The sequence below is a fragment of the Condylura cristata genome, unplaced genomic scaffold (assembly GCF_000260355.1).
Source record: "Condylura cristata isolate star-nosed mole 26May11 unplaced genomic scaffold, ConCri1.0 scaffold00013, whole genome shotgun sequence".
NCBI classification, from domain to species: domain Eukaryota; kingdom Metazoa; phylum Chordata; class Mammalia; order Eulipotyphla; family Talpidae; genus Condylura; species Condylura cristata.
The window spans coordinates 9,592,125-9,604,999 of NW_004567114.1; the positions used below are offsets into that span (position 1 = coordinate 9,592,125).

The following is a 12,875-nucleotide window of genomic DNA, read 5'->3' on the forward strand; positions in this document are numbered from 1 at the left end:
TTTGCTTCCAGCTGGGAGTTCATCCCCCTCAAGAGTAATTCTCAGCCTGGGAAGGAGGGAAAGCACTGGCAGCGTTACAGGCTGACGCCAAATCTGTTCCAGGACAGGGAGAGAGGGGCACCCCTGAAGCCCCAAACCTGCCTGCTCTAAGTGGGTTCTGCCATCCGCCGCGTCAAGACAAAACATATAAAACTTTAATGAAAAGGGACTTTAATACAGTGAATATACAATACGGAACACAAAGAATATAACTTCTAAATCAAACACCTGAAGTTACCCATCCCCTTGTGGGCAAAAATCCACCCAAAAGGGATTGGCCCAAAGCCAGGCCTGAAAGCTGCCACAAGACAAAAGCACCTTCTGGTCGGGACCCATGGAAAAAGGTCAGAAATGGCCATTTAAGTCTGGGAGGAAAAGAGCACAATCAAAATCAATATAAACACTGCCATAGTCACCTCCCTGCAGGTCTCTCACGCACATCTGCCTTAACCAGTCCAGGGCCAGGAAACAAGCCTGGTTTCTTCCTCACATGCTTGCTGCTCCATGTGGCTTCCTCAGGTCTCCTTCTGGTTGTCCCCAGCTTCCTTCTTTTTTTCTTCTCTCCTTTTTCTCTGCTCAGCTCCACCCTCCTTCTGGGTGGGGCAGGGAACCTGGAACTTCCCCTTTTCCTAGGGACCACCCTGTTACATCAGGATGGGGAAGGGAGTGTCTTTTGCAAGCTGTGAGATCTCATTAAGGGGTCTTTTTCCCCTTCTCTCCCCCCAACCTGAAACAACACTGAGGATGTTTGTTTCAGAAATGGAACACAAGTCCTGTTTTCTAGCTGTCAGCACACACAGGCCTCAGTCCTAAAATAACCCTTCTGAACTTGCACTGGGAATCCCTTGGTCTTAGCCAGGATTTGATTCAGTTGGCCATGTTCACATTCTCTGGCATTTCATAATTTTCTAAACACTTGTCACATGCCCTCTGAACCTTCTTCTCAACTGGAATTCTCACGTTAAAGCTCTCATGGTCATTCCATTTGGTGTGACTTTCTGCAATAGGTGGACTGTATTAATAGAGTGCTTCTGAGAATGGGAGGGAACTGCTCCATTATGAAATGTTAGTCATTTTTCTGATGTTATTTATTGTTGTCCACAGACCCAGAGGTTTTAAATGCTAGGAGCATATTGTAAATGAAATGTAAATAATTTATTGTAATTATGCATTACTAAAGCCAAATTTTCCATTGGCTCTGTGATGCATATCCATGAGAAAAGGGCTGAGATGTAAAATCTTATTTTCCAAAATGGATTATTTAAAACTCAAGTGTACCTCACTAAAAATCTGAATTTTAATAAATCCTTGCATCCTCATTTAATTAAAAAAAAGTGACCTGACAGAATTAAAGAAAAAAAAATGCCTATAACCCAGATAGAACATCATGTGGATTCCTGGGGTCTCTAACACAGCAGGAGAGTGTTTTACAGGATCTGACCTTGTCATTGCCCCCCGTGTGACTGCCATAATGGCTAGTCTGTTCTATATTATCATTATATCATCGTTCTTCCATTGCCAGAACTCTCAGTCACATCTAATTGCAAGGGAGGCTGGAAAATATGGTTCAGTTCTCTGGAAGAGAAGAAAGTGAGTTTTGTTGATCATACAGCAGGTTCTGCCAGGGAATCAGACTCCACTATGTCAAAACCAATAGTCAATTATCCTTGTTTCTTTTCCTACCAGCCTGTTTCATTCTCGCCCTTTGAAAGGCTTCTTTTGACCTCTGCTCCATCCCTATGGATACATGTTCTAGAGCCTATGTGCTCAACCAGTGGGTCCTGGGTCACAGTGACACTGTTTTAATGACTGAGCCCTTTTGTATTGTTTTGATCTTTTTTTTTAATTCTGAATTTTATATTTATATTTATCTTCCCAGATTACATGTAGATTCAGTTGATCAATTTTCCTTAAAAAAAAAAAAACAAAACACAAACAAGCAAACAAAAACCTCTATGATCTTCCTAGCTTGTACTGGAAAACGTTGCACTACCAGAGAACATAAGCATTATTTGACAATGGTTTTATTCTGTCTGCAAGGAAGCATGCTTTAAAAGAAAAAAACAAAAAGCAAGCTTCCCACCAAATAGTGGCTAACAGTATTATTAGCAGGGCATTTATAAATGCCTTAATGTTTATAGTTCATATTTCAACTTCAGCTCTGTTTGTTGCATTAGCAAAATGAGGCTCATTAAGCCTTATTCTTTGAGCCCAGTTCCCCAAACCTCTGGACCCCCTGACACTCAGCCTCCTCGTCTGGATGCATGTCATCTTTCCTGCATTACACTTGAAAGTTCAGCTCATTCCTAAACCTCCAGTCAAGGATATGAACTTGTTGCTTTCAGAGAAACCACATCTGCGCGCTGAGCTGTCACGCCATCTGTTAAAGTGGTCAGAGTTCATTTTATTGCCTCCTTTGTGGAAGGACTTGTTCTGTAAAAGCGTGTGTTATTGAAAACATAATTCCCCTCATCATTATGCTTTCTTCCTAGCCAGATCATAACCTGCTAGAATTCTATTGAGCATAGAGTGAAAAGCTCTTCAGAATAGCTGTTCTTAAGAGATTAAACGATTGCCATCTCTGTCCCGTTTCTTTTATCTCATAATCAAGTTCAAGATGATACTAGATATCTCAGCAGAAGTGATTATATATTTGAAATAGAAATGGCTTTCTCTCCATTCATATTTCACACTGTCGGAGGCAGGATCGTTTCTCCTGCATTTGCATGTCTACATGTTTATGGTTCTTTGTAGCTGTCTGCAGGGTTCAAGACTCATGCTACTTTCCGAAAGCTAAAAATGGCTAATGGGAGAGGACAGTACTTTCAAATGTTCTGTGTACAAAGGCCCCAGGTTTATAATTAAGATCCAACTTAGCTGCATCAAAATGCCAAGCTGCATCAAGATGTCTTAACAGTCGCAACTTAACTATTCAACTTGACAAATGAGACGCCTGAGATGCCTGGCTTCCCCGAGGTCACCCAGGTGACAGCTGCCCAGCTCAGATGGACGCTCGCGTCTGGTGGACTACGCTGCCGCCCTGCCGTGGTCAGAGTAGGCCTGCTATGCAGACTCGACATGGGGGGTGGGGAGAGTGGAGGTGACCCCAAGGATGGGAAACAGATTTTTTTTACGATTACTTCAAAGATGTTCACTTTGCCTTTGTTCTTTCTCCTTAAAATTGTCTGATCTGTGCCATTTGCCTACCTCACAATTTCTCTTCCAGATACTCAGACTGAGAAAAAAAGATCCTCTCAGTATTTATTAGCAGCTCTGCTAAAACACTTGATAGAGAAGGAAGATGACACTATTTGCCGGGAATGAGACTTCAGGCCATGAGCTGATTGCATTTATCCATGTGCCCACAAATAGTCAATAATCAGGCGCACTCAAATCACATTCTTTGTTCTTTTTAAAACATTTCTAGCTGTAAGTAAGCATCTTCATTTTTAAAACGTAGTAAATAGGAAAAAGTGAGTCATTATTTATGGTTAATCAGGTTTGCCAGCTGTGACTGCATTGCACATCCATTTCCCACCTACCCCCATTTTTTCCTTTCGACTGGAGAATCTGCTCTGTCATTCTTTGGGGGGGAAAACCATATTGGTCCCATCCATGGCCTATTTCAGCACATAACCACTGTAAACAGATTCTGTTGGCTAGCACAAGAAAGCAACTTCTTGAGAATGCAGAACGCAGAATCTTGGGGTAGCATCTAATGAGAAAATCCAAATTATTTTTGGTTTCTTTCAAAGTGGAACATTTCAAAAACATGATATTTGTTGTCTATCAAGTTCCAGATCCTGCAAAGTTGAGGAAAGATTTCAGACAGGCTGTGAGGACCCGTTCATTTGCAAGTAGCATGAAACCCACGGCAGACACTCTGAAATAACACAGAATGAATTGGGTCAGATGACTAAAGCTTGCCATGGGGCATGCTTCAGGCCTGGCTTGATCAGGTTCCAGCTCCCTCTGTTATTCTTCAGACACTGTCTCTTATGTGGGTAGCTCCATTCTCAGGCTGAACATTGACATTTAAAAACCTGCACATTGGGAGTCAGTTCACCAATGGCCTGTGGAACTTGTGGAGTGTGTGGTAGGGGACCATTGTAATGTCAAGCCTCACCTTCATCCAACTGCCTGGTAAAAGAGTGTCTCCTCTCAACTTGTAATTCATCCTAGTTGGACCAACTTGACCCCACAGTCGTGGCCAGGCGAAGAGCAGCACTAATTGGCTAATCAATCCTTGCAGTGCTCGCTCTGGTCAGAAGGGTGGGATCCTAGTGATTTTCCCAGGCCAGTTGGATCCCGCTTCTGAAGTTGGGGGCAGGGGTTCATGCACCCAAATCACACAGGTGCTCAGCAGCCCAGGACTGCAGGGGCAGAATGGGTCGGGGAGGTAATGAGCAGCAGCCACTTCTCTTTCATCTAGCAGGCTGAGCTTACTCCTGACCAGCCGGTTTTGCCTGACTTGTATCTTCCTGGCCTGCCCTGGCCCTTCTCTTTTCAATCACAGCTCATCTACCACCTGCTCACAGCCAGGCCACAGCTGTACCTCTGCATCCAACAGGTAGAAGAACTGACTCCTATTCAGGAATATATTTTCCTCACGTGGCAGGAACACTCAGCGTCTAATAACGCCGTTTATTGCCGACAGACCACATGTTGTTAAACAAGACGTGCCTAGGAGACAGTGACGAGAAGAACACGGCTATCTTTTTCCAGTTAACGCTGGCATTTCAATGGCCTGGAACTTCAAACTTCAAAAGCTTTTTTCTTAAAGGCAATATTTAATTTGCTCTAAAATCATTTTCCAAATAGAAGAACACTATGATCTAGTTCAAATAGTGAGGTCTCTTTTACCAGAATGAGAATCTGACGCGACAAGCGATCGCTGATGGCAATTTAAATGCCCTGTGAGGACTTCAGAATAAACTTTCCACTGTGTGTGTCTCAGCCTGGGTTCTTCTGAAAGCCGGGCTTTCCACAAGGGTAGCAGGCAGGTTGCTTGGAACATGGCCGCAGAGAGCAAGAGGGAAAGAGGCGGCGCGGGCGGGGGCGGGGCGGTGATGTCGGTGCCCAGGCCCCTAAGAGAGAGGTGGGGCCGAGTGCGCTTGCGCAGGCAGGTGCAGGGCTGGGTGAAGGCAGGCCTGGCGCGAGGCTGCCTGGAAGGGAGTTGAGCTAGCAAGGAACAGCCCGAGGCAGGTGGAGGCTAGAAAAGCCTAGAAATCATCCACAGGCCTCTTTTATCTTTCCCATGTATCCGAAGAGCTGTTCTTTTTTTTTTTTTTTTCATTTTTTAAAATTTATTACAAAGCTTATTTTTACATCATTTTGCACATTTTTTTTTCCATCTCGATTGTAATCCCCGCGGGTTTCCCATCACCAAATCACCCCTGTGCCACCACCATAGTCCCGTGCATTTCCCTCCCTTCCCCCTCCCTCCCCGTTTTTGATCCCATTCCCCACTCCGCCCCCACAGAATGTCTCTGGTATATGGTTGTTCATTATTTTTGTTATGTTTCTCGCCTGGTCCATTACTCCTGCTATGAGTGAAACCATCCGGTATTTTTCTTTCTCTTTCTGGCTTATCTCACTAAGCATGATCTTTTCCAGCTCCATCCAAGTTGCTGCAAAAGACATGTGTTTCTCTTTTTTGGTTGCTGAGTAATATTCCATTGTATATATGTACCACATCTTTCTAATCCAGTCATCTACTTTTGGGCATCTGGGCTGCTTCCATGTTTTTCCAACTGTAAATAAAGCAGCAATAAACATGGGGGTACAAGTATCTTTTTCAATCAGTGTTTTTGTGTCTTTTGGGTAGATACCTAGGAGTGGGATTGCTGGGTCATAGGGAAGCTCCATGTTTAGCAGTTTGAGGAACCTCCAAACAGTTTTCCATAGTGGTTGTACTAGTTTGCATTCCCACCAGCAATGCAGGAGAGTTCCTTTTTCTCCACATCCTCGCCAACATTTGTTGTTGCTAGTTGTTTGAAGATGTGCCATTCTCACTGGGGTGAGGTGGTATCCGAAGAGCTGTTCTTAACACGTCTTTAAAAAGGTAAAATTAATAAACACGTTACCAACTGAATTGCTGCAGAACCCGGCAGGACTCCAGCCAACAAAGAGGCCTCGCGTTCCTGGGAGAGAACCGGCCGCCATCACCAGCACGTCTCCCCCTAGAGAGCTGCTCTCTTCCCCAGCAGGCACTCTGCTTAGAGGGTAATTTTGACTCTCACTATTCAGTCAGTAAGACAGCTTTGTCCCTCACCGAATGGCAGTTTTGACTTTCATTTGAATTATTCCGTAAAGAACCAAAAAGATTCAAGCTCTTCTTTCTCCACCCCCCCCCAAATTCCACCAGAAGAACTTCTCATTTAAATCTTTGCCCCCACATTTGATTTCTCATTTGTGATTCAAGTGGGGGGAGTTGGCTGTCAAACCCTGGCCGGGGCATTTTTCAAGATCACTGCTGCCCTGTGTCTTTTCTGGGAGCAGGTAGGCCTGTCCCTGGCTCTGTGATCAGCCCACAAGCCCCTCCACCCCAGCTTGCCTCTCTGGGGGTGTCTTCTCAGAGCTCAATTCAAAACCTTGGTGCTACTGAGGGAGCAGTGGGCCAACACCCTTCATGATCCATCTGCGAAGACTGTGCCCCAAAGTCTCTCGTTAAAAAAAAAAAAGCTTTTTCAGATTTTTTTTTTTCAGATTTTCTTTTAGTAACCGTAGATTAAGCTGCAATGTGCCAGAGAATTACCTCCCACTTTGTTTTCTCTGGCTCAGTGGTTTTCAACCAATGATGATTTTATACCCCAGGGGACATTTGGCAATATCTGGAGACGTTGTCAGCTGTCACAACTGGAGAGGTGGCGGGGGGAATACTGACATTCTAGTGAGTAGAAGCCAGGGATGCTGCCAAACACCCCTCATGTTCAGGACAGCCCCCCAACAAAGAAGCATCCAGTCCCAATGTCAGTTACTGCTGAGCCTGAGAAAGCTTTCTCCAGGTGTGAGGATTCAGACATTGTGAAATAAGACCATTTGTGGAGAAGATCTGGACTGAAGATCTTTCTCTTTCTGTTGAGAAAGATAATAATATTAAAGAATATTTTAAGACAAAGATATCCATAAGAAAATTTTCTGTTCAGCATGTAATCTTCAACTTTGACCCAAATGAAGGTAGATGCTTGTAAGATTCAATTTTCTATATGTTACATATATTCTATTTTATATGGATTATATAAATAGATTAGTCTGTGTTCCTGCATCCACTTAAAAATATCCTTTTTATTGTCTCTATCCTTTAGAAAAAATTTTATTTATGCATACAGAACTGGGTACAGGCTAGAGGTGCAGGGGCGGCGAGAGGATTCACCAGAGACAAAGTGGGGAGCAGAACAGGCCGACTGACGAAGTACACTGCTGAGGGGAGCGGCAGGCGAGACAGGAGAGGTCTGCCACAATTTGTGGATCACCTCCGGAGCAGGGATCAAACTCATGCTGAAAATGGCCTGAGCCCTGACCCGTGTAGGATGTAGGGTCCAGAAAGCTGGAGTAGGGGTGGAGTCCATGAGACTCTGCAGAGTTCCTTTAGGACATCCCGCCCCTTAACAATTCCCCCCTTTTGTACACGGTGAACATAGCAGTTAATTAAAGTACTTTTGGGCTCTGTACCATGGAGGGCCTTACCATGGGCACCTCCTGCACCGCATCCCAGCCTCCCCCTCAGCAGCCTCTTCTTGCACCTCTCTCATCTTGCTTGCCATTGCCACCTACCCACTGGCCCTGGATGGCTCAGACTGAGTTGCATAGAGCAGCTCAGATCTCCTGAGTCTTCACTCCCAAAATCAGGTCTTGGTTTCCCGTTGGCATCTCAAAAATAGCAAACCAGAAGGCCTTTAATTGAATCTGCATGTCTAGAAAGCAATCTTTGTGGTTAATGGTAATTTATTTTCTTCTTATACATCTAGGTAAGTTTTGTCAACTCCTTTGCTAGCTGTTTCTGAATGTCAGCCTGGCTGTGTGGCCGCACTGTGGCCGCATGTCTGGGAGGGGCAGCCCCTTAGCTGGATCAAAAGGGTCAGTTTTTTTTTTTTTTTAAAGATGTGTTTATTCATTCACACAGAACCGGGGTATAGGCCAGAGATGCGGAGGGTGAGAGGATTCACCAGAGACGCAGCCGGGAGCAGAACAGGCAAATCGATGAAGTACACTGCTGAGGGGAGCAGCAGGTGGGTCAGGAGAGGTCTGCTGCGCCATGTGGTCACCTCCGGGGCAGGCGGGGATCGAACTCATGTGGAAGTAGCTTAAGCTTCTTAGTGCTGTGCTTTAACCCGCTGAGCCACCAGGGAGGGTCAAAAGGGTCAGGTTTTAACTCGAAGGCTATTTGGACTGAGGCGCGGCCAGTATTCTGCCTTGGTTTCCAATTTCCTGCTCTCTTCCTCTGAATTCTTCAGCCTGACACCTCACCTTTATTCTACCTTATTTTTCAGAGTCCCTTTCTCGCTTGGTCTCTTGTACTTGGCCTCTGCTTATAAGATTCTGTTGGGCAGACGAGAATCGGCCACTGCTTTGGGGTCCCTGGGTGATGGTTCCTTGGTGCCTTTTCCAATTTGTATTATTGCCTTGGCTACTTTTTAGACTCCATGTAAACCATCATGATAAAGTCTTTCTTTGATCCCCAAGACCTCCTGGGAGTTAGTAGATGTTTCATAATGTTGTCAACAGTTCCCAGATTCATTTATTCCACAAAGTCACTCACTCAGCAAATGTTCATTGCGTGCTTGGGCTAGGAGGCCAGGACACAGCTGCAAACAAGAGAAAATGCTTGCCCTCTTAGAGTTCATTTGGAGTCATGGTCAGGGCCAGGGGGTGAACTATTTCAGCCCCCAAATATATGTTGGGGACACCAGAGCAACATGCTCCGGTTTTAGAACTAAAATAAATCCTTATTAGGGTTAAATGTGCAACAGAAACAATGAAACTACCTGGTGAGGTTTTCTTCACCTCCACACTCACCTCTGTTTCTACCCATCAGCCACCGTTGTTCAGAGAGGAAACAAAAGAGACCATTTATCTAATCCTCTGTCAGTGATTTGAGTGTTGGCGCTGCTAAAACTTACTTCCTTGGAGTCATTCTGTCTGCAGTGAAAAATAGGATATTCTAGCTTTTCAAATTAGAACTCTAAAATGTGAATTTCCTTGTCATTCGCCTTGAGACAACCAGATCATGTAATGGTGTAGGTGAGAGAGAGAGGAGGAGGAAGAAATGTTGGAAGACAAAGTATTTTGCAATGTCTCATTCTAAGTAAAAGCTTGATGTTCCTCCGATTCATTATGTGAGTAAAATGTCACTCCAAACCTTATGAATCAACTTTTCCACTTTAGTTTCTCTTGGTCATACTGTGCCCACTCTGATGAGAGACTTGGCAAAGAGAGCAAGAAAAATAAGTAAGTGAATACAATGAAGATTATTTCCTGAGAAAATCAGGTAGAGAGATTCTCATTTCTCCAAGCATTCAACATCACGATAAGTGAATAAAAAACATTACTGGAAGCAGTTTATTCTAAACATTACTTTTCTAGGTTATCCACTTAACTCAACCTCTGAGATTTATAGTTCAGCCATACCAGTTCACAGAGGAAAGAAAAAAGGCCATTTATCTAATCCAATTCCTTAGGAAAAAGTACTTAGGCAATATTAAGAATCTTCAATTATCTAATTTAATAAAAGGGATGATTTATATGCTGCAGTCAGTAACATGTGATACTGATTATTTCTAATCCCTTAGAAGAGATATGACATTTTGTGTTTGGTTCCATATAGCGTGAAATCATCATATATATTTTACCAAAAGAAGTAAAAAGAATAATAGCCTCCAACGTCTGCAATCACTTTATACTAACACTGCAACAAGGTTTTGCCCTGGGGCATTGAAATAGAGATTTTCTTCTGCTTCAAAAGAATGAAAAATTATCATCACTCTATCCAGAACTGTTACAGACTTCAGAGACATTGACATGAAATATTCAGAAAGTTTATTTTAGAATTCAATATTTTAAAAGCCTGCTTTAAAATGATTACAGTGATTAGTGACTCTGTTCCATGGGCCAGTGCTTGCTTTAAAAAGCCCTCTGTCGGGTCTGGTACCATTTGTTGTTTCAACAGAAAAGAGTTTGCGTCAACCACAGAAGCGCCACGCTAGGGCTGTAATGCATTGTTTCAGAAGGGCCCCCCAAGGGGAGCGTCAGTTATCCTTCCAAACGCGCCTTTAAAGCAAACATCACTGCTTAGCGTTGAGCCTGGGGCTTAAGCCCCATCTCTGTGCTTCCCGCGTTGCCCTCATGTGACACGTGTGCCCTCAAGTGGCACATGTGCCATGTCTCTGTTGAGGCGGCACTGTCTGTCTCCACCCGTCCTGTGGACACACCGGAATGACCCTCTCAGGCCAGCCACGCCCTCAGCCAACCACCCAGAAGCTCATTCCGAAGAGAAGCTGATGGGTGTTTGTGAAGTTTTAATACAGCTTCGGATTCCAGTGGCAACTTCTGGAGCTAGAGTTAGCCTTGTGGGAATTGCAAGCAAATGCTCCTTCCCAAAGAGCCTATGGAGGAGGGGAGGTAGCTGGGAGTCCGGTGTGGCACCCTGGGTCCGGGGGTGCAGCTGTCCTGATTCAGCACCAAGTCAGCTACTTCCCAGCAGCCGGGTGTTCAGAAGCTGGTGGGCATCTCCAACCTCTCTACCTGCGGAATGGACCCACCCCAGCGTCTGTGTGCAGGTTCAGTGACAGAATTGTAAAGGCGTGTGATGGGATGTCAGTCATCATTCTGGCCATATTATGATTTCCAAAATGTTTTCCTTATTTCATTTTGGTTTGTTCCATATTTCTTTTGGATAGTGTTTATGAGTGTCTGCATTGATAAGGCACATGAGGAATTTGCAGGATGCCTAGAAAAACTGTCATTCCTGATTTTTTTATCTAACCTGTGCATCTGGCTTCAGTCCTTTGTGTTGCTGTATTGTTTCTGTGCATCTTAAACAAATACCTTTTCCTTCCTTCCCCACTTTATGTATTACTAGGCGCCATTCTTCACCTGCAAGGATAAAACAGGTGCCGCTCAGGTAGATGTGCAAAAGCATAACGACCCTGATGTGCTCTGATACCTACCTGCTGATGAACATAACCTGTACACAACCTTTTGTTTCCTTTTTCAGGGAAGTAGATCAAGACTCAGATGGTTTTGTTAGCTTCGGGGACTTCGAAATTGCCATCAACTACGGACAAAAGGAAGTCAAGAAGTCAAGCTACTGTGAACTCTTTGGGACCTCCTGGGATGATTAACAGATGGGGACATATTTGCAAGTTCATCAGACCCCATTCAGGATGGGAGGCTACTCCTTAGGATTAAACTCTTCTGTCCGGCTTTTCTGGTGCTGATAGTTGCTTGCATCTCAGGATTCCATAGGTGGTCTTTACCACTGGTCTTCCCAGTCACTGGTAGCCGAGTCAGGCTGCTGCAGCTGGCACTGCCAGGGGGCAGCCTCACCCCCACACTGCAGGCTGGTGCTGCATGCATTTGCTAGTCCTACACCCGACCCTCGGGCTCCTGTTTCTCATCAGTCCCTAAAGTCTGTACAGGGGTAACATTTTCCTGCCCATGGTACTAATTTCCTTCATGAATTCAAGTTTTGAGCAAATCACAGCACCTACATGACTGTGTGCTTCCTGCGTGCCCAGCAATGAGTAGGCGGTGGGGTAGCCGAACTGCAGACTTTCCTAAATCATGTATCCAGAATTGCAATCATCCTTGCAAAGACATCCCAGGACCCTGCTGTGCAAGACAAAGAAAGCCAGCTGGGCCATTCTTCTCTGGCCCTGGAGCACAGAACAGGTGCCAGGGACAAAGGCTTACTTCTGAAATCCTTTTGGATGGCTGGGCTGGCATCCTGTGACCCAGCCACCAGGCCTGGTTGTCCAGCTGCCTCTGCTCCTCCCGCCTGCAGCTGGATGGATTCTCTCTGTGCCAAGAGCCTTAACCACCTTGTCTTCGCATTCTCTATGCTTTGCCCATCTACCTTGGTATCAGGGGACTGCTGTACTGGATGGAAGAAAAACTGTCACACAGACTTTCGGTATTTATTTTAAACAGTATCCATATGTTATGTTCAGAACTCATAATATTAGCAACATTAGAGGAACAACTAATATAATACCATTTTTTAAAAGTAGTAAGCATTTAAAGGTCAAGTTAAAATGTAAATGTGTAAAAGAGAAACAGTAAATAAACATCCTTGCAACACCAATAATTAGGAGATAAACAATAAAAACATCTTAAACTCTTGTAAGAGGAGCCTAAAGAGGCATAAAAAGTAACTGAGATTTGGGATTCTGGCTGGGATCCTGGGACAGAAAAGGAACACTAAGTGAGCACTATTGAAGTGTGGACTTCTGGGCCCTCCTGGTGATGCAGTGACTTCAAGTGCAGCACTATGAAGCTGTCTGCAGCCACTGCGGCACAAGTTCTCTCCCCAGCCAGGGAGGTGACCCACGTGGAACAGCAGATATCTCCTGACCCTCCTGCCACTCCCTTGTTCTGCTCCCCACTCTGTCTCTGGTGAATCGTCTCACACCCCCACCCCAATGCTTCTGGCCTATACCCCAGTTCTTGTGTACATAAATAAATAATTTTTAAAAAATATATAGGGGCCCTCCCTGGTGGCACAATGGGTTCAGACACAGTAATGCAAGCTGACCATAGCCGCTTCAGTGCGAGTTCAATCCTTAGCCCCAGAGGTGACCCACAGGGCGTGACAGACCTCTCCTGACCCACCCACT

At 44.8% G+C, this 12,875-nt stretch overlaps 1 protein-coding gene across 1 annotated transcript in view; it reads left to right on the top strand.

The window, feature by feature from the left end:
- EFCAB11 (EF-hand calcium binding domain 11) overlaps nucleotides 1-12,552 on the top strand; it is a 128,153-nt gene extending 115,601 nt beyond the window's left edge. Inside the window, exon 6 of the mRNA XM_004682045.2 lies at nucleotides 11,255-12,552. Within this exon, the coding sequence (XP_004682102.1) occupies nucleotides 11,255-11,381 (127 nt within the window). The 3' untranslated portion in view covers nucleotides 11,382-12,552. The remainder of the gene's footprint in view (nucleotides 1-11,254) is intronic.
- Nucleotides 12,553-12,875: the final 323 nt, after the last annotated feature.